At 36.6% G+C, this 26359-nt stretch overlaps 1 protein-coding gene across 2 annotated transcripts; it reads left to right on the top strand.

Annotated features, from left to right (window-relative positions):
- On the top strand, positions 1–26359 carry LOC126721986 (DExH-box ATP-dependent RNA helicase DExH3). Of its 2 annotated transcripts, XM_050425123.1 has the most exons (19): positions 6–378; positions 1107–1261; positions 1355–1442; positions 1542–1778; positions 2160–2255; positions 5371–5559; positions 5689–5848; positions 5942–6072; positions 6432–6602; positions 7880–8152; positions 11365–11559; positions 16961–17164; positions 17421–17490; positions 17611–17759; positions 21745–22053; positions 22149–22208; positions 24917–25069; positions 25164–25274; positions 25434–26359. In XM_050425123.1, exons 1-19 carry the CDS (start codon positions 118–120, stop codon positions 25893–25895), a joined length of 3474 nt encoding a protein of 1157 aa, XP_050281080.1. In that variant the 5' UTR covers positions 6–117; the 3' UTR covers positions 25896–26359. The 2 variants fall into 2 exon arrangements, 1 of the variants encoding a protein (XP_050281080.1); XR_007653937.1 differs by lacking the exon at positions 25434–26359 and having other exon boundaries at positions 1–378; positions 21745–22058.

Raw genomic sequence — 26359 nt, 5'->3', positions numbered from 1 at the left:
CAGAGACTCACTAGTCTCTCTCTCTCTCTCTCTCTCTCTCTCTCTCTATACTGTGTTTCTTATTGCACCGTTCGGCAAAAACCGCCATGCCTGAAAGGCCGAAGCTCCTCCGTTAGAATGCAAAATCCAAAAGCAGTGGTGGGTCTCCTTTTTGGATACGCCAAGTCAATCTCAATCTCCAACAACACTCACAATCAAAGCCCCCACCGCCCCTTGCTTAATCTCCTTCTACTCCTCCCTTTCCCTCCTTCTTCTCCTTCTCCTCATTCTTCTTCCGTATCCAATGCCAGATACTTCTTCTCCAACCGAGGTTTCTGCGGCTACGCCGCGGAACAGTTCTCTGACGACGAGTACGACTGCGATTTCGACAACAATAAGGTGTGTTTTGTTTTGTTACAAGATTGTTTCATTTCTTCGAATTTGAGTTTGAGGTTGTTCTCAGTTATTTTGATAAGCTAGTGTAGGAAAAAGAAATAACAATAAAAAAGAACAATTGGGTTTGGAATTTTTAGCTCAACTCTTTACTTAATGCTGCAAAATGGTTCAGTTCAAGCCACCAAACATTTGATAGATATGATAAGATTTGAACTTGTGGCATCATTAGGCCAAGAGGCCAATTAGTTTTTGTGATAGGTGAGATTCAAAGCCAGGTTATTTTTTCAATGTCAAGTGATTTTACTGGTTGAGTTAATTGGAATCTACAACGTTACAATTGTTATAGTCTTTTTGAGACATTGAAATATGTAAAGTTTTCATATTTATTTCCTTTTTATGTAAATGGGCATTAGATTGCAAATAAGCATAGGTCCATAACAGTAAAAACAAATATATTTATATATTTTTTTGATAAATAATTGATTTGCAAAATTAGGAACTCATTGATTTTGTAAGGGAAGGAACTGAGAGAATAGACAGTAGATGAGTCTGCACATTGTCAATGTGTGGAGTTTGAAGAGTAGGCTGTATAAGATATAAGATTTTTGCTTCAGAAGTTCATCATCAAATCGGTTATGAACCCATTCACTGGGCAGTAGCTTTTTACCACATTTAAATCAAATGTGGGGAACTTACTTGGCAGTTTTAACAGAATGTATTTATAACTGCAGGCATCATCTTCGGTGGTCAACATAGATGAGTGGAAATGGAAGCTCAGCATGCTGTTGCGTAGTGAAAAGGACCAAGAGATTGTATCCAGAGATAAGAGAGATAGGAGAGACTATGAACAAATCTCTAATCTAGCCAAAAGGATGGGACTTTACAGGTAGAGAAGCATTATAGGCATTTGATTTTTCTGTCCATAACATTGATTGGTAGGTCATAGTTCACCTTACAACACTGTTAATTGTACTTGTAGTGAACTGTATGGAAAAGTGGTTGTTGCAAGCAAGGTTCCTCTTCCTAATTACAGGCCAGATTTGGATGATAAGCGTCCGCAAAGAGAGGTAATATACTCCAGTGGCTCTTGAAGAGCATTTATGTATGTTACCACTATGAGTGATGTCAGTCAAGACCTTGAAACTTTTGATGCTCAATTTGTGCAGGTGGTAATCCCGCTAAGCTTGCAAAGGAGGGTTGAGGGTTTACTTCAGGAGCACCTTGATCGAGTCATGTTAAATTCTGGAAAGGAAAATGATGGTTCAGATGATGCTAAACCCATTGATCAGGTCAAAGATGTGAATCTGGATGAGAACACTGATTCTTTTGTAGATGGGTCCGTTATGGAAAAGGTTCTTCAGAGAAGGAGTTTGCGAATGCGAAATATGCAAAGAACTTGGCGGGTATATTTGCTAATCTTTGTTGTTTGCTATCAAATTTTTTTGATTTGGTGTCATCTCTATTACTATGTAAGAGAACTCTTGGGTAGTTTTCAATTATTAATTTTATCACCAAATATTACTTATATAAAAAAAAACCAAATATTCCTAAAAATCCCTTCTTCTACAACTAACCTTTTTGTGAAATAAATTTTTAGGGCTATTATAATTATCTATACTTAAAAAAAAAAAAAAAACTATAACCATCTTTCCCACTTTCTCCCCCACTTCCTCTCTCCCTCTTAGCTCTTTGTATCCTATAACTCTCTCTCCTCTCAGGAAGTAATGGTGTTATTTTGTTTTTCAATTTGTACTCTTAGCTCTTTGTCACCTTTTGATCTACAGGAATCACCTGAAGGTAAGAAGATGCTGGACTTCCGAAGATCTCTACCGGCATTCAAGGAGAGAGAAAGGCTGCTCCAAGCAATAGCACAAAATCAGGTCTGACTATAGAACTTCCATCCTCACCTTCAGCTATTTGTCTTCTCTTTCGTAAGAAATCCTGCTTGGTCCTTTCTCCTTATCTTCTTGGTCATGTTAAACAGGGTGGAGTGATACGAGATGTTGGTTGTTCATCAAAACCTAAAGCAAACACTTCTTAGTTGCTTAAGCAAACAGTTTTTGGAGAACTTTTAGGTTTTAAGCCAAAGGCTAAACGATAACTGTCCTATAAAACTGTCATAACTTCTCTTATAAGTTGATTGAACCCTAAAACCGTAGTCACATTAAAATTAAATCATAACCCATAATTATACCTAATCCTAGCCAGACACATCAACTTAAGTTAAAGTAAACTGAAAGACAGTCTGCATTTTTCGGATAGCCAGGATCTGGTCTGAGTTGACTACTACGACTACATGCATCTAGCACAAATGATACTTCTAAATACCTACAACAGTGTCATGGACAGACCATAATTATGGTACTGTATTATGCTTGTGGATAAACCTCTAGTTTTAATTAAATTTTCCCTGGTCAATCAGATCTTTAAAAAATGATTTCTAACCTCCTATGGTGTCCAACACAAACAAATAATTTATTCCTTTGCTGAAAATTCAACATTTTGTTTCTCTTTAGTAGATTTTGAGGGTGGTCTGTAGCGTTATATCATTGAGTTTTTGACAGCTTTCTTCTAAACTTTGGACTACCGTCATCTTTGCATCCTTACAATTTTTTCAAAGCTATACCCTTGCTGTAACTTCTCCCATATTTGATCATATATCACCTCTTAATTATAATGCGAACCAAGCCCATCATACAATGCGATATTTGTTGAAAGAACATCTAATCTTCCTAAATTTTATCATGCCGGCTATAATCAAATATCATGTGTATGCAAACCTTCCATGTCTAATAGAATACTTTTGAGACTTGCATCACATGCTTGGTCTGTATCATTCTCTTCATAGTTTTAATATGTATGGATCAAATTTCCATTGTCAGATCAGACATTATAGATTTATACAAATTCCTGCAATTTTTAATCCTTCATTTCCTCGTGCTGTATATAAATTTTCTTCCTTTATTTAATTGCTTTCAACCTCTAGATGACCTTTTGATATGTCAAAGGAATCACCCTTTTGGAATCTCCTTATAAGCTTCAAATTTGTTAAGGCACTTAGATGTTTATTCCAATATCAACTCTAGTCGGAGTTTGATATCTTACTATTTTACAGATTTTGCAACTTTTTTTTTTCGTTGCGAATGGATGGATCATCTTTGGCTTTGATGGGAATTAACGTGGAATAATAAGTGATGAGATTAAGGATTTAATTAGATTGTCCATCGAAGTCTAGGTTTCTTTGAGGGAAATAAAGGAGATACCTCTTCTTAAGAGCATAATTAAGCAAACATTAAGTTCTTAAGTTTAAAGCCAAAGGTTAAATTTTTGTTTATAATAAAAGCCAAGCGGTCTTACAAAACTGTCATAACCTCTATTCAATAGAGGATGGAACCCTGAAAATGTAGTAACATTAAACCATAACCTGAATTACATCAACTTAAAATGAAAATAAATAAAAAACCAAAATAGTCTTAAAAAACCTAATTATTCCAGGACAATTGATAATTCTAAGGCTGTGTTTGGCTTGATGTAAAATGTTTTCTGAGTGTAAAATTTTTTCAGGTGAAAATATTTTTTGAAAAGGAAAATATTTTTAGTTGTTTGGTTGTGTTCTAGAAAATACGCCAGAAAATGGTTTCTAGTGTTTGGTTTGCATGTAAAATTATTACCAGAAAATATGTATGTATGCCGGAAAAACACACGGTTGGAGCTTCTCTCTCCCTCTCTCTCTCTCTCTCTTGGTTTGGGTAGAGGCTGAAAAATAGAAGTGTAATTCGGTTGAAGGCAAAATAGAATTGTAAAAGATTTTACACTGTAGGGACCCCAATTTTATGGTCAAACTGAAATTTACATATTTTTTCTGGTCCACCTAATCACCCAGTTGGGTGTAAAATATTTTCTATGTATGTTTTTCACCTGAAACAAACACAGCCTATATAACTGCTAACATTTCCATGAACAGTATTGTTGCTACAATACTGTGAACAATATTGTTATAGTACACCAATAAGCTCTAGCTTAAATGACACATCCTTTCCTTTTAAGAGCAAGGTGGAGGGTGAGGTTGTGTGTTTGAAACCTGTTGAGTGCATTTGTAAATACTAATAAAAAAGCACTTTTACAATATATGTGAACAATAATTTTATGTTATGTAATTTTTTTTTTTCTAGGTTTTCTCTTCCATCATGTATTTAGATGTGGAAATCAATGGACTGAATTTGGTATTTTTGGTGTTCATGTTTTACATTGATTATATCATAGCTTTCTTGATTTAGTTGGATATGCTATTGGGCTAGATTGAAACGGCTTGGCTAACATTTATTCTAGACAATATTTTTCTTGATTGGTAAGGTACAGAATCCAGTGGATTTTGATCCACACCTCCTCTTGATCCATTCCTGTTGGAGGAAATACCATTTATTTTAGACAATTATATGATCTACTTTCATTTTTGCTTTTTACACTGTGTGGGCTCTAAGTCCCCTGTTTCCTTGCAACAACTTTTCAATTTTGTGTCACAGAAGCACACTTGTGGTGTTTAAATAAAAATGTGGCTTACAGGTTGGGATCTTATTTCTGTTCTTAATCAGGAGTTTTTGAAGCTTCTGGATTTATTTGAGGACTGTAGCCTACTTTTAATGTTTTATTTTATATAATTATATTTTTAATTTGCATGTTTTGATTTGCCATGTGCTTTTTTTTTTTGTATACAATTCTAAATATTGGGCCACAGTATGGAAGCCATTTACTGTGCAATGCAGTTAAAAATGCTAGATTAGGAGGTTTGATCAGCATTTTAGAGTTTTTCAACTTACATGTGTACTTTGAATTTTTTGAGGGAATTAGATTTTCAAATTGCTGCAAAGCAATTTCTTCTTTGCTATCTTAGTTACACTTGATATTCATATATTAAGTTTATTACAGAGATTTCTGTGGAAATTATATATCTTCATATTTCATTCTGATATTCTAAACAAGTTGTTGAACTGATAGGTGATAGTAATATCTGGAGAGACTGGATGCGGTAAGACCACTCAGCTTCCCCAATATATATTAGAGTCAGAAATAGAATCTGGTCGTGGAGCATTCTGTAGCATAATCTGTACCCAGCCTCGAAGAATATCTGCCATGGCTGTTGCAGAAAGAGTGTCTGCAGAGAGAGGAGAGCCTCTTGGGGATACAGTGAGCCTTGCCTCCTTGAAAACACACATATACACATGGACACAAGCATTATATTTTTTTTCAATAGACATTTAAGATTGAAAGCTTTTTATTCTTGCTGCTATACCACAACAGAGAATTTTTTGGTAGGTTGGCTATAAAGTTCGATTAGAGGGAATGAAAGGAAAAAACACCCATCTGCTTTTTTGTACCAGTGGTATTTTACTTCGGCGGCTGCTGAGTGATCGCAATCTGAATGGTATAACCCATGTTTTTGTTGATGAAATTCATGAGCGAGGCATGAATGAAGGTGCATTTCCTATTATGTCTGCTTCAATATCTGACTTGCTAAAGAAACAACTGATTATAACTATAAAATTTTCTTTTGGTTTCATTTTTACAGACTTCCTATTAATTGTCTTGAAGGATCTTCTTCCACGCCGTCAAGATTTGAGATTGGTTTTAATGAGTGCCACTCTAAATGCTGAGCTTTTCTCCAGCTACTTTGGCGGAGCACCAACATTTCACATTCCTGTAAGCTAAAAAATTTGAGTTCATTTATGAGTACATTGATTTGTGAACAAATTATCCTAGTCTGCAGCAAGCGGTGTCAATCATTTTGAACATTTACCAGCAGTCCTATTGCCTTCTATTTTTCTTCTTTGGCTGCTTCACTTTTAGTAGTCGCACATAATATAAGCCCTAATCATGCCATGTTGCCATTGATTTTAGTCACAATTCAGCTGCCAGCGTCCTGTATATATATTTTGGTATTCTTTTATTTAGTGACTTGAGAGTTACATTTAGGTTTTATATTGTGCTCTGCATGTAAAATAAAGACTAATTCATGTAAGTTTTTCTCCATATGATTTAACTGCATTTGGATATTATAGGGCTTTACATATCCAGTGAGAGCACACTTTTTAGAAGATGTTCTGGAAATGACAGGATATAAGTTGACCTCTTTCAACCAAATTGATGATTATGGCCAAGACAAAATGTGGAAAACACAGAAGCAGCTAGTGCCACGGAAAAGGAAAAGCCAGATTACTGCCCTTGTTGAGGTATGTGCATTTGTCAACAACTTGGATTTCATATGGGGTATTTCAGAAACATTTGAAATGTAATATAAAAATCTTAAATCCAAAATTTTGGTAAAAAATTTGCATTGGCTTTGCATAAAGATCATGGGATATTTGTGATCATTTTGATACTTGATTTTTTTTCCCTCTTTTATAATGAATAAGATTTTATTAGAATGCAGGAGATACCTCACCACATGTACACAAGATGTATTCAAAAAATAGTCCTAAAAAATTACATAGTCAAATTATTACATTAAAAAAGAGAGGAAATTAATAAGATCTATCACAGAATGCATGTCATTTGTGCCAAAGGTGCGGAACCACACAAATAACGATCTCAAATATGCCTTTTTATTTAACAGTAAATAATTCATTTTTTTTTTAAAAGGCAAAGGAGTGCTATCCAGGTTCACAGGAGTGGATACAAGGAGAAATTGAAAATTCTAAATGTTAGCCAAAAAAAAAAAAAAAAAAAAGAGAAGAAATTTTTTTTTTTTTGATAGATAAGAATAGTTTTATTGAATAGAGACCACTTCATGCTCAAATGACATGAAGGAGCCTAAAGGATTACAAAGAAAAGAATTATTTTCATATATAATGACTCTTTGAATGATTCAACAGGATCACTGTCTGTAAGACCCGAAGCATAAGACCACTCATATAAGGAACTGTTGAAGATTGCAAGCAATTGAGTCCTCGTGCATTCCACATTTTCAAAAGTACATCGATTCCTTCCCTCCATATAGTCCACAATAAAAGTAAAAATACAAGATTGTATATATCTGAAGAATAATTAGCTCACCCATTCTGCCACCGACATAATAGATCAAAGACCTTAGCTGGTAATACCAACTGAATCCCAAAGGACCTAAATACATAACTCCGCAGCTCAAATTCCACACTACTATGTATCGAAAGATGGCTCACTGTCTCCTCACTACGTTTAATGTATCAAAAGATGGTCATTGTCTCCTCACTACATTTGCATAGATGACACCAACTCACATGTCGACCTCCATGTGGGTTGAGTTAAATGTTCTCTGAAACATCTAGAAATTAATTGAGTAATAGCTTTTTGTAAATTAATCTTTTTGGTTGTTCTATATAATGGTTGAATTTAATTGAAGGAAACTAAAATTACTGCAATGTATTTGTTTCCATTGAAAAAAAAAATTCGCAAGACTATGGCAGAAGCTGATTGAAGATTTTTCTGATTATTGTTGTATGCTCTTAGTTATCTTGTCATTCTTGCACAGGATGCTCTTAACAAATCAAGCTTTGAGAAGTATAGCTCCAGGACACGTGATTCTCTAGCATGTTGGATGCCTGAATGCATTGGATTTAATCTTATTGAGGCTGTTTTGTGTCATATCTGTCGAAAGGAAAGACCAGGTGCGGTCTTAGTATTCATGACTGGTTGGGAGGATATCAGCTGTTTGAGAGATCAACTTAAAGCTCATCCCCTACTAGGAGATCCTAACCGGGTGCTGCTTCTAACATGCCATGGATCGATGGCAACATCTGAACAGGTTGGTTATCACTGTCTCCTGGTTTCCATAAGGACTTGAAATTTGATTAAATCATGAAGTTTTAGGAAATTTCATTTCTGCTTGAAGGTTAGCTTTGCTGTCCATGCCTTTAGTCAATTGATTTTATTATTCAAAACATCATGGTAATAGTTAGGGGAGTCAATTTGTCAAATTTGGTAAGCTCTCAGTAGAGTCTGATTTTGAATTGGACTATTTGAACCAATATCTGGATTTGATAGAAAATCTTATGGATGTTAGTATATTGCATTTGAGTCCAAAATTCAGTTAGAAGTTTCTTGTTTATTTATTTATTTATTATTGGTAATACACGTGCACCTAGTGGGTCTTGAATCCACAACCTCACCCTCCATCTTGCTCAACTTTCTTTTATATGATTTAGAAAACAAGCTTAGAAAAGGTACAAAGAGTTCTGTCAAACAAGTTGAAAACTCAATAAAAAAAAGTTCTGTCAAACTTTCTTCTTTCTTTATTTATTTATTTATTTTTTATTTTTTACCTATCAAAAAAAAAAAAAAATAATAATAATAATGATAATGCATACCACATGGAGAAAAGAAGCCAAGACCTAACAAATTTTGGAAATCTTATTTCCCATTAAAATTCCTTATCTCTTGCATGACTATATTTTTCAATTTGAATTTCGTCCATAAGATCCTCCGTATTGTATGATCATTCACTGTATGAAAGATACATTCTTAACACTAAGTCCTTAAAAAGTGCAAGTTTGTTATATGTGAATAGATAAGTTCTCTCTCTTTTAATTTTAATTTTTTTTTTACCCCATTAATTTGGTAAGTTGTAATTTCTTAATGTAATTCAGTCTTCTCTTCCCGTCTCTTCCTCACCAACTTCTCACTTGCCTCCATCACCACAATCACCACCACCACCTCTAACCTCTATACCATTCCACCCATTTTTCTCACAACAGTTTCCTTACCAATATCTTTTCAATCCCTTTTTTCCAAGGACCATCCCCCAGTCACATCCCACACCACTTTTTGAACCACCTAGCCAACCACTCGAACCAAAAACTAAACCATCCCAAACAAATACAAACCAACCAAACCAACACACACACATCCAACCCAATTAGCCACCATCCAATATCGATAAACCACCCCCTTCAAATACAGACCAAATCTTTCGAGTAAAACAGGTCCAATCTACATGTTCTAGTTAAACCCCTGGCCAACCATGCCCCCAAGGAGCCTTCCAAACCAAGAAAGGAAGGGATTAGGGAGCGAGATGGGGAAAGTAGGGGCAGAAATTTTTTTCAAGTAGAATCAAAATTCTACGAATTGCTTTTATTAGTGGGTGGGAGTAACCGTCATTTGCAAATTTTTGAAAGGTTAAGAAAGAGCATGAATAACATAATTTTTGGCAAGGTAGGAATACAGTGGTTTTGTGCTTCTATGGAGGAAGTTGTTGCCCTACCGTCAGAACAAAATGTGGTTAAAACTTTTTGAGAGGCAGGGTGGGTGATGATATTTCAGAAGAATAAGAATGAGAGGGGTCGATATATATCGGTATTGGAATATGGGGCAAAAAATAGCAAGGGGTCTATTGTCATTCTGGAGGGTAAGAACCGATGGGAATGGAAGGGAATATACCAGAAAATACAAAGTATTTTAGCCTTGGATAGCAAAGGGACGATGGCTACCACGGTGGTTGACATTGGTCGGAAAACACTAGTGGTGATGGAGAATAACAAATTGCATGAATCACTGTCTTTCAGAAACGTAGTGATTAACAACGTAATTACTCCAATGACTTTGGGGAAGGAAAGAGCTGATTTTGTGGAGCGAGATAACAGGAATACGCCTCTAGTCAGTGATCAGGAGTTAAATGAACGTTTAGATTTAAAATTGGGGCCAAATGGGAAGTGGGAGGTAAAGTGGGTTGGTTTCTGCAGGCCCAGTGAAAACAATGGAGTCCACTATCCCAGATATAAACCAAAAGTTTTTCAAAGACTCTGTCCAGTTAGTGGGCTTAGCTTCTAATATGGTTTGGAGGCCTAAGACTTCAACAAGCCCAAAGAAAACACCTTCTCAACAACTGATCCCACTGGAGCCCATTAGGCAAGACTTAGTTCCTTTTGAGGGACAGTCCAGTTCCAGCACACGCTCACATCCATTCCCCCACCCTCATCCGAACCCACCCACCCACCCAGTTGTACCAGATACATCAGGACAAACAACCATTGACCCAATGTCATCTTGATAGTTTTAAGGACTTCACTGTTTTCATTGGGCTTGCCTCCTCAACGTCAGCCCACTTTACCTCCCACTTTCCATTTGGCCCCAATTTTAAAACCAAACGTACATTTAATTCCTGATCATTGACTTGAGGCATATCCCTGTTATCTTGCTCCACAAAATATTAAACAGTAACTGGATACAGTGACATTTGTGATTGGTACATCTTTTTATATAATCCTGATTTGTATAGAAATGCATTTGATTAAAATGTATAGATTAGAAACTATTACTACTACTAGTTTTGGTCATGGTTAGGGATATCTCAAAAATAGGCACCTTTTTTGCAGAAGTGGTGAAATACTAAATAGTATCTGGATACAGTGAGGTCTGTGATTGGGGCTTCTCCTTTTCTCGTGATACTAATTTGTATAGAAATGTATTTGATTACAATGCTTAGGTTTGCAATTATGTCTTGTTGGAAGAAATTGGGGTTGACTGGTCTACTTTTGAAGTTATTCTCAGGATTGTGAAATTGATTTGTGCAGAGAATCTGTTAGATATCACTTGTTCAAGGAGACTTGTTGTTAGTGGATTGTGTGCAAAATATTCCTCAGATGTTTGATATGGGTTATCAACTCTTTCTTCAAATGTGTGTACTTGGTATTCTGGTTGAGGTATTGTGTCTATTGATGATATTTCGGAAGTGGTGCATCATAATTGTTGCATGCTTTTTGAGGATGTATTCATCCATTAATACTTCTTACAGTTAAAGTTGTAATTTACAAAGGCTTTATACATTGAAAGAATAGCATTCAAAGCTTGTGACCATGCCTCTAATTCTTGCTGCTTTTGAGGGTTCATTTTGCTTTCATATCGTTGTGTAGTTTAAAACGTATCATTTATAATGTGCTTTTGTAACATGATTTGCATTTCATATGGGGTTGCTGATTTCATATCATATTATCCATTGTTTTCTGTTGTCATTTCCTGCAGAAACTTATATTTGAGAAACCACCACCAAATGTTCGTAAAATAGTTCTTGCTACAAATATGGCAGAGGCAAGTATAACAATCAATGATGTAGTTTTTGTGGTAGATTGTGGAAAAGCAAAAGAGACTACCTATGATGCTTTGAATAATACACCTTGTCTGCTACCTTCTTGGATATCACAAGCATCTGCTCGTCAAGTAAGTCTATCGTATCCTAGGCAGGCTTATATACTTTGGCTTTCCCTTGCACTTGTAAAGATAAAATGCATGCTATGAAGCTCAACTTGCTTTCATCCATTTATTCTTTCTTTCTTTTGATAATCTAGGTGATGTGTGATGCTCAAAGAGCTATTTATTTTAATTTATTAGTATTAAATTTTGCAAGGTAATTGTATTTTTGGTCAATTGTATATTATTTTTAGGTCCTAGTATTTAAGTAGGTTTATTATCAGTATTTTTGTTAAAATCAGGGTTATTTTTTTTGTAATTCATTAAGTAATATTTCCTTCATCAGTTTGAATTAAGGTTTTGTAGTCTATACGAGCACAATAATGTGCTCCTTTTTTTTTTTTGATAGGTAATCAGAAATTTATTAATAAAGAGAAAAAAGAAAAGAAAAGTACAAGTTGTTCATGATGATGAACAAGAAGGAAAAAAACAAACAACACAGCAAAACAAGAAATCAGGAAACTAAGCTAAGTGAAGACATAAACTCAGAGAGAGAGGAACATTCAGTAAAACCCCAACACCGAGACCACTCCCAAAGACTACGTTGGCATAAAACTTTTAACTCATCCAAAGTCTTCTCATTATCCTCAAAGGAATGACGATTTCGTTCCAACCACACAATCCACATTAAGCACCCTGGAACCAAATTCCAGATGTCTGAATTATGTTTCCCGAGCCATTGATGCCAACAAGATAACAAACCCGCCATTGATCCTGGCATAACCCAATGAATACCAAAGGCCTGAAGCATAAAAGTCCAAAGGGAATGAGTAATAGGGTAATGAAGAAGAAGATGGTCTACTGACTCCCCATCACAACAACACATACAACACCAAGTAGCCAACAGGCGACCCCTAAGCATTAGATTGTCCAAAGTGAGGATCCGACCATGAGTAGCTGTCCACAAAAAGAACGCCACTGGCCTAGGAATCTTTGGTTTCCAAACACCATTCCAAGGAAACAAAGAATTCGAAGCACCCCGAATCGCATGGTAATAAGACCGGGTGTCAAAATTTCCATCACCCTTCAACTGCCAACAAAGAGTATCACTCCTATCACCTCGAGGAATGCGAGTTTGGATAAGCTGGAGAAGAGAATAAGATGCAGCTAAATCCCAATCTTCAAAAGCTCTATAGAACCTTAAATCCCATACTCTAACAGTACCCCCATCTGGCATCCACAAAACCTCAGAGATACAAGCATCCCTTACTCCTATCAAAGGAATATTATTTTGATAAATAAAATTTATGTTGAAATTGTCTTTATGGTCTAGTGTCGATTCTAACCCTAGGTGGTGTGTTTTTTTTGCTTGGTGATAACTCCAAGCAAGTGTAGGTGTTGACTCTTAGGTTCTATCTTTATTTTCCTATTACAAAATTCTGGCTTGTCCTACATCAAATTTGGTACCCCAGTAAAATTGGGTCCATTTGATGCTATTGAAGCATTGCTGGTCAAGCCAAAACCAGAAAAGATTAAAAGTAAAAAAAAATCCCTTCACCCCATTGTATTTTCTACCCACAAAAAAGAGAGAGAGAGAGAGAGAGAGAGAGAGAGAGAGAGAGAGAGAGAGAGAGAAGAGCCTGCCACTGTCAACCCATCAACAACCTGCATAGCCTGATCCAGCAAAAGGTCAGGTCGCTTACCTCCGATGACCTTAGTTGAAAATTTCTAGCTCCTCAAAGCCACCGCCACACACTGCTGTTGTACAAGCGTCCACATACTGAGGCCAATTGACACAAAAAAGTCCTTCAGTTACCATTGTCCCTTCTCGATGCTGTGCCACAGACTTGCCCCGTGTTGTGCCACTGCAATCCCACTGGCAGCCTTTGATCTTGCATGACACTGCAAAGCCATGGAGGAAATCTTAGAAGGAAATTGATTGCACACCCCATTTGAGTGCCTCCTGCCTCTTTAGCATTTGACGAGTTCTTACCTTATCCACTTAGAAACAAACAGACCCCCTCTCGACCCATTTGACCACCTTTACCTGAACTGACTTGAAACTCCAGATATCTGATCTGTTATAAAATAGTGGCATGAAAATAAGCAGTTACTACTTGCTGGTTTGAAGGTTAATGCGGGAAAAAGTGAAATTGTTCCTATTGGGGAGGTAAGTAACTTGGATGATTTAGCAAGTATTCTTCAGTGCAGGGTGGGTAGTTTGCCATTGAAATATTAGAAATGCCTTTTGGTGCCCTATTTAAGGCTACATCTATTTGGAATCCCATTTTGGAGAAGATGGAAAGAAAATTTTTGGGTTGTAAGTGACTCTACTTATTAAAGGGAGGTAGACCCACTTTGTTGAAGAGTACTTTGTCGAGCCTTCCAGTATGCTATTTATATTTACCATCCCTAAATATGTGGCTGATAGATTGGAAACAATTCAGAGGAATTTCTTGTGGGAGGCTTTAGAGGAGGGGTTTATTTACCATCCCTTGATGGCATGGGACAAGGTTTGTTCACCCGTTGATGTGGGTGGCTTGGGGGTCAGGAGAGTTGTGTAGTTTAATCAAGCATTGTTAGGGAAATGGTTGTGGAGGTTTGGGCATGAAACATCTCATTTGTGGCGGAAGATTATTGCTACCAAATATGCGGAGGACAGGGGGGTGGAGTACTAAAGTTAGTAGGGGGGCTCATGGGTGTGGTTTATGGTGTGGTTTAAGAGCATGATGGGATAGTTTTTTGCAACATTTGGCATTCGAAGTTGGAGAGGGTAATCATATTCTCTTCTGGCGTGGGTTGGAGACATTCCTCTTAAGCTTCTGTACCTCGATCTTTTTGCATATTCAGGTGATGAGGAAGCTTTTATCTTTGATGATTTGGGTCACTTGGTGGATGGGGATTGTAGGGGTTGGAACTTGAGATTTCATTGGGATTTTCATGAATGGGAATTAGAGGTAGCCTTCTCTTTTCTTGATCATATTTATTCTCGGTTTTCAGGGGGTGAGGCGAGGGGTAGGATTCATTGGTTCCTAGAAGGAAGTGGCAAGTTTGATACTCAATCTTTTTATCAGGTGATTCGAGTTGCTACTAATTGCCTCTTTCCATGGTAGGATATTTGGACCAATAAAGTTCCTAGAAGGGTTGCATTCAGTGAATTGGTGATGTATGTGTCGAAGTAATGGGGAGTTAGTGGATCATCTCTTACTTCATAGTGATGTTGCCCATGCTTTGTGGGGAGATGTATTTCAGATATTTGGGATTCATTGGGTCATGCTTGGGTCTGTTGTGAATTTATGTTTTTTGTTGGAGGAATTGGTTTGGGAAGCATGGCTTAGTAGGTTGTTTTTTGTGGATTGTTTGGAAGTAGTGGAATTGTCGCCTGGTTGAGGATACTGCAAACTTCTTGGATCAATTAAAATCTGTGTTTCAACACATGCTTTTTGATTGGTCAAGGTGTTGGGGTTTTTCTAATTGTTCATCCGTCCCTGAGTTCCCAGTTTCTCTTAGAACTGCCATATGATATTTTTGTATTTTCTTTTGAGGACAAGGACAGATTTGATGACCAGCTGCTTGCTTCATTTTGTGGCTCTCTTTTTGATTGGTCTAAGGCTACTCACATCTAGCGATTCTATCCCTATGTTCCTTAGCTCTCTTCTTTGTAATTAATTTTCTTTGAATTTTTGTTTTTTCTCTTTTTTGTACTCCTTGTTTTGCTTTATGCTTTTTCTGCATAGAGCAGTTTTTTGAATATACATCTTTCTTACTTATCCAAAAAAAAAAAAAAAAAATCCCTACTTACCTATCAAAAATAAAATAAAATAGTGGCCCTTAAAGATCTAGGTTTTTTTTTTAAATAGCCCAAATCTGAGCCAATTGGTAAAAAATTGAAAGCGCAGATCCCACACGTGTGCAATAAGGGTGTTCTGAAATTTCAGCAGTTCAAGGCCCAAACAATGGTCAGTTCAAAGCATTTGAACTAGTTGGCAATCCAAGTTCTTGTTGAAGCTTTTATTTTAGAGAACCATGGTAATATTTGAGAAACCTTTTTTTTTTGGGTTATTAAGAGTCAAATCCATTGATTTTCAACATTTGGTTATTTGAAATAGACCAATTGTTTGAACATTTGGTGTGTCAATTGAACACGACAAAGTTGGTCTCACCAAAACGTGAGTTGCTGGTAGAGCTTTGGAGTACTGAAACTATAATTGGTTCACTTTAAATTTTATTGTTCTTTAAATCACTGGCCTGGACGCACTTTCTCTTGGGCAACAGTGCCCAAACCATAATAAATGCTGGCAAGGATGGCCACAAGGCCTAGCATCACAGGCAGATTTGGAAGGGATTTCGGACCAACAGATGAGGTGGGATTGACTCCAGAACCAGAGGGATGGGAGGAGTGAGAGAGCTGCAGGTCATACACTGCCAGAGAACCAGCCCCTTGACCACCAACAGCAGGAGGAGCTCTTGACTTCTCCATACTCACTCCTGAGGATTTTTTAAAACTTGGGAAAAAATGAGAGCCAACTCTAGAAAAAAATATTTACCACAATTTTATCTACAGAGTTATCTATCCCACTCTTATCTTGGCGCTTTTCAAAAAATCAAAGAGACAGTATGAGGCAAAAGAACAGCTAACCAATTACACAATTTGAAGAAAAAAAGATAAATGGCAGTGCAGTTTCTAGTCCAAGCCCACTCCATTGTTGTCCACCACGGAGCCAGCCTTAGAAAATCTAATGAAAGCTGTTCAAGACTTGACTAGTCAGATTAAACAAATGAAGAACCAACTTCATTCAATGGGGGTACCAACGGTGACAGAACACAATGAGATTACTACTTCCCACATAGAAGACAGATAATGGGATCTTGGTGTTGACTCCTTGTGGTTTTCTTTGCTTGGTGCTGACCCCTGGGTTCTATCTTTATTTTTCTTGTTGCAAAGTTTTGGTTTGTCTTGCATCACTAGGTCTTACTCCACTTTGGTTTGTTGTTGTGCATGTAGTGATAAAATGGATGACGTGAACCTTGCTCTCATTTTTTTTGTTATTTCTTTCTTTCTTCCTTAATTCAAATTTCCTGGTCATTAAAATCAGAAAAAAAAAAAAGAACTTTTTCTGGATATAATTATTATCCTGTTGGTGGATATGTGTATGGACATGTTTGTTTATGAGTAAGAGGTTCTGTTGACTTTTATGGGATTGAATCTGGTCTTGCTTGGTGATTTGTATGACCTAGAACCATTTCATGCTGACCGATTGAAGAGTTGGCAGTATGTGGCTGATTGCATGTAGCACATCTTATGAAGTTATTTGACATCTTTTCTTGCCTTATCTGTTGCATATTCATTTTTTTTTTTTACTTGTTTACGGATATACATGTAATTTGCAAATGGCTATCTTATATTTCGTCGGATTATATTTGGCTGCAGAGAAGGGGTAGGGCAGGACGTGTGCTACCTGGTGAATGTTTCCACCTGTACCCCAATTGTGTTTATGAAGCTTTCTCCGAATATCAGCTTCCTGAACTTTTGAGAACTCCTTTGAACTCTCTTTGCTTGCAAATTAAAAGTTTGCAAGTTGAAAGTATAGGAAATTTCTTGTCTTCAGCTCTGCAGCCACCAAAGCCATTGGCTGTAAGTGATATTGCTTATTGAATATCCCATGCACTTTTACTGATATGTTGCTTTGTACTTAAAATTAATTGAAAATGATGCCTTTTTTTAATTGTTCATGTCATTAATATTTGGATATTATTGTTTTGGAAATTTCTTAATTGTGATATTTCTTTTGTAACCCTTCAATGTTAAGTAGTGCATTGATTTGATACTTCAATTTTATCATTTACCTTTGAGTCAATGGCATAAATTGACAACTTCAATGGGATGACAGGTACAAAATGCCGTTGATTTTCTGAAAATGATTGGGGCACTAGATGAGAAGGAAAGTCTGACAAATCTTGGTTAGTCTCTTGACTCTTGTCAGTTTAGCTTTTTGTACTTAATTGTGTTCATCATTTGTATATTTTTAATGGTTAATTCATTGTTCTCACTCATTTTTTCTTTTTGTAATATCCATTCAGGAAAGTTTTTGTCCATGCTTCCAGTAGATCCCAAGCTTGGGAAAATGCTAATTATGGGTGCTGTCTTTCGGTGCTTTGATCCTGTTCTTACAGTAGTATCTGGGCTTAGTGTCAGGGATCCTTTCCTTTTGCCCCAAGACAAAAAGGATGTAAGTACCAAGTTCAACATATGAGCTGTTGATGCATCAAAGTCTTTTCAACCTCTTCTTCTTTATCTTGATGCGTACCTCTGTAATTATGAACATAGACCTGTACTGATGTAGGACAACCTAGGCTTCCCACCTAGATTAGTCCTACCGAAGAACCTTAGGCTTCCCACCTAAGGTGTTTGGAATCACCACCAAACAAATAATATGCAATTTTTGCAAATAATCTCAATAATAATAATAATAGTCTGTCCTACAAAAGAAATCATCTGAAGCTTTATATGCAGCTTCTAGGAATCACAAAAATAAGGATAAACTCTCCTAAACAAATCCTAAATAATTTCAAATACTAATCTGATAATCCTAAACAATCTCAAATACTTATCCAATAATCCTAAACAAATGATAATGATAAACTACTAATTTTAACCAAACTCAAATACCAATCCAAACTAAACAAATAACTATGTTACAATCTGAAATTATCCATTGAAAATCTAAAATGAAATATTGAAATAACTTTTGGTTATGCTCCTACATTATACTCCCCTGGTTTAAGAAAACTCGACCTCGAGTTTTGTAGTGATGAAGAATTAAGACTTTGGTGCTTAATACTTCCTTCAAATCAGAAATCATCCTAGGAAGCACTGAGAGTAGAATAACCTTCAATTCCATTACACCATAGAACTCCTCTGGAAACACAAAATCAATGTGTTGAACAGGCACAATTTTATCTTGAATCATAGTATCAACCTTTTGGACTTCAACAACCTATAGATGTTCATCAACCTCATGGATCATGAAGGGCTCAATACCACTTTCATCAGAATCAACCTCCTCATCAAGTGCACCCTCTAAATCTTCGCTCACTTGTTGAAATTTCTCTTCTTGTGTAGACTCTATAATAGGTTCTTCTTGCTGCATGAATGTTGAAACATCATCTATTGGCACTTGTACCTCTATTTCAACATTAGTCTTTGGTGGAACCTGAGCATCCTTTTTCTGTGTAGAAGAGTCTAGTAAAACCATTATTTTTCTTAAGTCTTGAGCTATGGCAGTGAGTTCTTGACGGAAGGATGAGGTGTTTTCTTGCTGAATACTGTCTCTGTGGTGTAGAAAATTCCCATGAGAGGATTGAGGTTGATAATTCTCTTGATAGCATTGGGGGACATATTTCTCTCTAAGTATTTGTTTCATTTCATTCCAATCAGTTATGGCAGGCTTGCTCCTTCCTTTGAGATTATTCTCAATTCTACGCCATAAGTCTCTAGCTCTACTTCTCAATTTCAACCTGGCGAACCTAACCTTATTAGCATTTGGCAGACATATTTGATCAAAGAATTGATCCATCTCATATAACCAATTAATGAAGGTCCATGGATCTGGACGTCCATCAAATATTGGTGCTTTTGAGACTACCATGATTAACTGGAATGGACTTTCAACAATCTGAAATTAACATGGGCTTGGTAATCTGGGCTTTGGCTGGTGCTCTGTACTGATCATTATGTGGGGCTTGATAAGCGTGGCTTGTAATTGAACTCTAGTGTCTGCTGGAACTTTTCTGCCTTTGACTTTTTTTTTTTTTTTTTTTGAAATTCAATAAAGAAAGACTACAATGTAAAACGAAAATCTACCAGTGTCAAACAGTAACACGTCAAATTGAAACATTTAACACTGACACTAAAGAAACTAGAAACAGAGGAAAACGAAAAGAGAAGAAGCGGTGGAGCAAGCACGAAACATCGCTGGAGTCGACGGTGAAGAGGCGGCCTGGGCTCGTCGGCGATGACTGTCAACGGCACTTGAAGGTAGAGATCGAAGCTGGTGAGTCAGATCTCGGAACTCGTGATGCGGCATGGTGGGAGCGATAGTGACGGTGTGTCGGCGGCGGGTTGTGCGATGGCGTCATTTCGTTGGTGGGATCGGTGGCTTGGTGTTGGCTTTCAACTCTCTTGTTCTCAATCTGGCGGGTTGAAGTTGTGGGTCTGATTTTTTTTTTTTTTTTTTGGTGGAATTTATACTCTCTATTTTTGAGTAGTAACGGCTTGGTTTGTGGTAATTGCAAAGATCTCGTGAGGCATACTTGGAGTGTTGCTCATAGAGGGTTGTACGGGTGGTTGGGCCGTAGAGTTGATCAAAGTGGCTAGATGTTTTTCTTGTTTGGCTTGAAAGGCTGGGTTCACAGTGATGCTGGATTGACAGTGATTGAAAGAACGATGGATTTTGGGTTGCTGAAAGGGGCGATCGGGTTGGGCTCTGATACCAAGTTGATGTAGGACAACCTAGGCTTCCCACCTAGATTAGTCTTACTGAAGAACCTTAGGCTTCCCACCTAAGGTGTTTGGAATCACCACCAAACAAATAATATCAATTTCTGCAAATAATCTTAATAATAATAATAGTCTGTCCTACAAAAGAAATCATCTGGAGCTTTATATGCAGCTTCTAGGAATCACAAAAATAAGGATAAACTCTCCTAAACAAATCCTAAACAATTTCAAATACTAATCTGATAATCCTAAACAATTTCAAATACTAATCCAATAATTCTAAACAAATGATAATGATAAACTACTAATCCTAACCAAACTCAAATACCAATCCAAACTAAACAAATAACTATGTTACAATCTGAAATTATCCACTGAAAATCTAAAATGAAATGTTGAAATAACTTTTGGTTATGCTCCTACATTATGTACCCTGGGCATTGTTTCAAGTATAGTAGTATACATCTGTGCCATGTAAAACTAATCAGCAAAGACAATGTGAAGAAGTAAAAGAAAATAAAAGTGGTGTCAACTTTAATATTAGTATTCCACGGTAGAGTGCGTTGCACTCTTTCTGCTTCCTGTTCTCTATGCTTAATTGGATAATGCCTCTTGAAACGTTATCTGATAGTTTTTCTTGTCATTTTTCCTTCCCAAACCAATTAATTGCAACTGGTTTTTATTCAACCAATTCATTTTACTTAAACTAGGCTATACAAGAGTTCAAAACAATTTTATAGAAAATTAGAGGTCAAAGCAGGAGGAAGTTCTTAGGTCTGTGAGCTGAAAAGAAAACATTTACTTGCTAAAAGAATCTTGAAATGAATAATTATCTTGCCATTTAGCTGCCAATTCTTTTACAATATTCATATCAAACATCAAGTACATGTTCATTTCCTTCTGTTTTCTTCTCTTTCTAGTTATAGGATACCCTGGTTGCTTGAGATACCATGTTCCTAGGAGTCCATGACAATCACCATTGATGGGTCAAGTGGTTTAACAGTTAGCCAAAAAAAGAAAAGAAAAGTGGTTTAACCACTCTAGCTGGTCTAGTTGACCCAAGACTTCTGTAAATTCTGGAAAAATGTAATGCTCTACTAATTATCCTACAATAATTATGAAGCTCACGATGCTTTAGTTGGTATGAACTAGAAGGTTAGCTGATAAGGAGAAGGATGTCTATATAAACGTCTGATGTTGGTTCATTTACTTTTTCTTTGCTTGTTGAAGAAAGAGTTTCTTATACTTTCAAGCAGTTAAATTAAAGTCCAAGCTATAAACAAGGGCCCTCAGAAACCAGAGATCTGTTAAATAGGTACAGATGGGAGATGATAATATTGAATTGATTTGTTATTGTATTGTGAGCTTTCAAAGTGGAAAGTTCCAGGAGCTTAGCATAAACAGTTAGGGCTCTTTACAAGTTACATTACTTTAGTAACTCCTGGCTTAAACTCTTTGTCAGTACATTTATAAGCTAACCTCCTTAAAGGCAGGAATAAACTGTTACTTGTATCAACTGAGGCACTATACTGGTCACTTCGTGTCCTGTTCATTTATTCTATATGATTACAGTGCTTGTTAACCTATACACACTTGAATATTTTTCCCAGTGTTCATGAATTGTTCCTTTGAGTTACCAATTACCAATTGTCTTGTCACGCATAGATTGTGGAGAAACACATTAACTAATATTTGCTATTACCTCTCTGATTCAGTTGGCAGGGACAGCAAAGTCTAGATTTTCTGCAAAAGATTACAGTGATCACATGGCTCTTGTTCGTGCATATGAAGGATGGAAAGATGCGGAAAGAGAAGGATCTGCATACGAGTATTGCTGGAGGAATTTCCTCTCTGCCCAAACACTTCAGGCTATCCACTCTCTTCGAAAGCAGTTTAGCTTCATTTTGAAAGACGCTGGCTTGGTAGATGCAGATGCAAGCATTAACAACAGACTAAGTCACAACCAGTCATTGGTTCGTGCAATTATATGTTCTGGCCTCTTTCCTGGCATAGCATCTGTTGTGGTAAGGTATCTGTACATGGAAGTGTACTTTCAGTTTTTTATTATAAAATCCTCAGTTTAGTAGTTGACTTATATTGTTTCTTGCTACATGTGCAGCACAGAGAAACATCCATGTCTTTTAAAACAATGGATGATGGCCAGGTTTTACTCTATGCGGTAAGTGTAAAAGTGGCAACTCCTTACCAAAACAATTTTTTGGGGTACTAAATGGTAGTGACTTTAGGTGAATTTTTATTTTATCTGCTCAGTTGCTATAAATTCTGATTTAATGAAATCCAATTTGCATGATACAATGTCAATAGACATCTAAATTTCATTTAACATGACATGATTTAGATCTTATTTAGAAGGGACCTTTTTCTTAAGATCAGTTCTGCAGGATGAAGCTGTTTTCCATGGTTGTCTCTATTTTATGATACATGGTTCATAACATACAGTACAATACAATATATCTGAGTTGCTGATATGAATCAGGTCTAGATTAAAAAAAAAAAAAAAAACGTCCTGTTTACATTTTCTGCATATTCTTAAATTTTTGTGGGACATATTAATTGAGGCTTACAATAAAACTCTCCTTATTTGTTCATATAGTGGTACTAGTTTTGGGGTTGTACTTTTAGGTTGGGAATGAAGCATAAAGAAACAAATACCTGTTGCTTATTTTTGCCCTAGGTTGCACGGACACGCCATTTTTGGCGTCGTGTCGGTGTCGGACACGTGTCGGACACCGGAACGGGTACGACTCGCCAGATTCCGGTGTCCGGCGAGTGTCTCTTTTTTTTTTTTTTTTTTTTTTCGCTTCTCCGACACGCCAGCGGTGAAAAAAAAAAAAGGAAATCACAGATTTTGACTTACCAATACCATTGATTTTGTGAAACAACAAGCCTGAGAAGTCCCGAAACCCACATCTCAAGTTCTCACTTCTCAACCCACCCACCCTCTGCTCTGCCCGCTGCTGCCGCTGCCCTCTGTTCCTCGCCGGAGCTAGATCGGGCCGATCGGCGAGCTCCATCGACGTCGACGCCGTGTTTGTCCCTTCCGATCTCTCTCTCTCTCGGCGTCAGGTCCTACCTCTTTAAGCTTCTCTCTGTTTTTTCTTTTTTTTCAGATATTCGGCCATTTGGTTTGGGTGAATGACTGAACGGGTTAGTGGGTTACTTATAACGCGTTTTTTTTTTTTAATCCCACTCTCACTGTCCCGTTACTGTGTTTCTTTACTCAGCCTTTCAGCCTTTTGTTTTGCCTCAAATTATAATGTTTATTATAAATGGGTCCTGTTAACAAATCTATTTTTGAAAAATTTTTATTAAGAATTAAAAAAGTTGTCAAAATTTTTTCAATTTCTGATAAACTTTTTTCAAAATTGGTTTAGTATTTTGTGCCTTTAGGATACACATTAGTAAAATCCATTATAAATTTAGTATTTTTTGTTTTTTATGTCCTGGTATAGTTTTATTTATTTATTTATTAAAGTTAAATATTATAGGTGATTTTACTAAAATGAATATTGAAAGTGAAAAATCAGCTCAGTCAGTTGCCTAATTTAAATTCTAGACATAAACGTATTTTATGTCTAAAAATATTTAAAAATATGCCTAAATATAAAATTTAATTAATTATTTAACCGCCGTGTCCCCGCCGTGTCGTGTCCTTATTTTTAAAAAATTGGCGTATCCCTGTGTCCGTGTCCGTGTCGTGTCCGTGTCCGTGCAAATGTCCGTGTCCGTGTCCGTGTCGTGTCCTTAACTTGTTTGGAGGTAATGATTGTGTGAGATGGCTTCTGAGTAGCCATGGTAAAATTTAGTCTTTGATCTTATTATGATTATTTAGGAGGCTCCAGCAGCACATGTTTTCCTTGGAAAAGTATACAGAGTAATAAGACGCCTAAGCAAGTGCCTTTCTTTATGTGAACAGCTACCTTGGGTAAAATCATGACTATAAGACAATCTTAAGAAGGTCAATCTTAAAAAGAGTAATACACCACCGGTAATTTGTGTTGTATGTACAAAAGAAGTGGTGAATCTGTAAACCATCTATCACACTATTGCACAATTGTTCATAATTTGGAGTCCTTTGTGTTTTTTTGTTTGTTTCTGTTTTTTGTTTTTTTTTTTTTTGTTTTTTTTGTGTGGTGGCTTTTGTGGTGCATCAAGTGGGGATTTTTTTAACACTTTAGCTGATTTCATGGATCAATTGAATTGACTTGTGTAATTTTTTAGGAAGCTCTCATATTTAACTTTCCTTTTCTTAGTAAGTGCACATAAGTACATCTGTTGACATACGCATTCATATATTTGTACGCACACACCCTTGGTGGGGGGGGTGTTGTCTCCCTAAAACCATGCTGGATTTTCAATGCACATAAGATTCAAGGATATACTTATATATCTATCCCATAAGTTATGGGTTTTGAGTGCCCATTCAGTGCATAAATTTTTAAATTGTGAAATCTGTAAAATCAAATTCTTGTCTTTTAAAGAGACAAAGGGAGGACTTGACAGATATCTCTCTAAAAGCCTTTCTGGTTTATCAGTGTACATGGGAATTCAAGGATGTTCTTCAATTTCTATCCTGGAAGTTGTGGGTTTTTACTTCCCTACAGTGCCTAATTGTTGGATTGCAAAAACTGTAAATTCATGGGGAAAAAGGTTTTGGATAAAAAACGAGACTCGTTTTTGAAGACTTATTTTAATGCAGTTGTTATGGATATAATAATTTCTTATTGGTATTTTGATCCTGTCAAAATTCTTTGGTATCAAGCAGTTATTTGATATATGTGAGGGTTTTGCTTCCAAATTCTGTCAATGCACATAAATTCTTCAGTATCGAGCAGTTATTTGATATATACGAGGGTTTTGCTTCAGAATTCTGTCAATGCACGTTACCAGACAATTCCTTACCCATGGCTGGTGTTTGGTGAAAAAGTGAAGGTCAATACAGTTTTCATACGAGATTCCACTGGTGTATCCGATTCCATACTGATGCTTTTTGGTGGTGCTCTAAGCCAAGGTGTACAGGTGAATTACCTATATACATATCTATAATACCTTTCGTTTTTTTGAAGGAATTTGAGTCTGGGATTTTAGTGTATCCAATCTCTTGTTATTTCAGGCTGGCCATTTGAAAATGTTGGATGGGTACGTTGACTTTTTCATCGATCCTAGTATGGCGGAGTGCTACTTGAAGCTCAAGGAAGAACTTGAGATTCATATCCAGAAGAAGGTTAGGAAACAACAGTAACATCACAAGCATATTTTGATATATTGCTTACTGCCTGACATTTTCTATTTATTGTAATGGTCTACGTTATTTAAGTAAAATGAGAGGAAGGTTTCACTAATGGATATTGTTTTTGCTCATAATGCCCTTGTGATGATGCAGCTTGAAGATCCTAACCTTGACATTCACAAGGAGGGGAAGTACCTTATGCTTGCAATTCAAGAGCTTGTATCAGGGGACCAATGTGAAGGTAGATTTGTATTTGGACGTGAAAACAAGAAGCCGAGGGAGTCTAATGAAAACAGGTTCACAAAAGATGGAACAAATCCTAAGAGCTTGCTACAAACACTGTTGATGAGAGCAGGACACAGCCCCCCTAAATACAAAACGAAACACCTTAAGACAAATGAGTTCAGGGCGCTGGTAGAGTTCAAGGGAATGCAATTCGTAGGGAAACCCAAGAAAAACAAGCAGCTTGCAGAGAGGGATGCTGCTATAGAGGCACTAGCCTGGTTGACTCACACTTCTGACAACAGTAGGGACGGAGATGATCACTCTCCACCTGATGTCACTGACAACATGTTGAAACTTCTTGGAAAACGCAGGAGATCAAAGGGCCGTTGATGATGCCTTCTCCTCAAATTTACTTATTTGAGATGTTACCTTCCATGGTTTATTGTCCCTGTTTATGCAATGTTGCCCTTACATGAAAATATAGTATAGGGTCAATTATTTGAGAGGTGAGCTTAACTGCACAAGAGTGCTTCCTCGTTACTGATTAATAATTGACATCAATGGAGGAAATATGAATCTCCCAGTGATATATATACCATGTACTTTTTTTTTTTGTTCTTTTTTAGTTTTCATGGTAGAGGAGAAGGAAAAAAGGGGGTGTTGGGGGGGGGGGGGGGTAGTTGAGATAGTGGAAATGTGATTTATGTATATAAGAATCTTTTTTGGTGGTCAATTTTGACAATTTCTTGGCTGCATTTTATGTAGTAAGAAACTGAATCACATTGATTTCTGTAAATTTATTGTCTAATTACAATATAACTTGTAATTTACAGGAACTGATTCGCTGAACTCAA

Source organism: Quercus robur, chromosome 4 (assembly GCF_932294415.1).
Source record: "Quercus robur chromosome 4, dhQueRobu3.1, whole genome shotgun sequence".
In the NCBI taxonomy this organism is placed as follows: domain Eukaryota; kingdom Viridiplantae; phylum Streptophyta; class Magnoliopsida; order Fagales; family Fagaceae; genus Quercus; species Quercus robur.
This window is presented reverse-complemented; position numbering and strand designations above follow the sequence as displayed.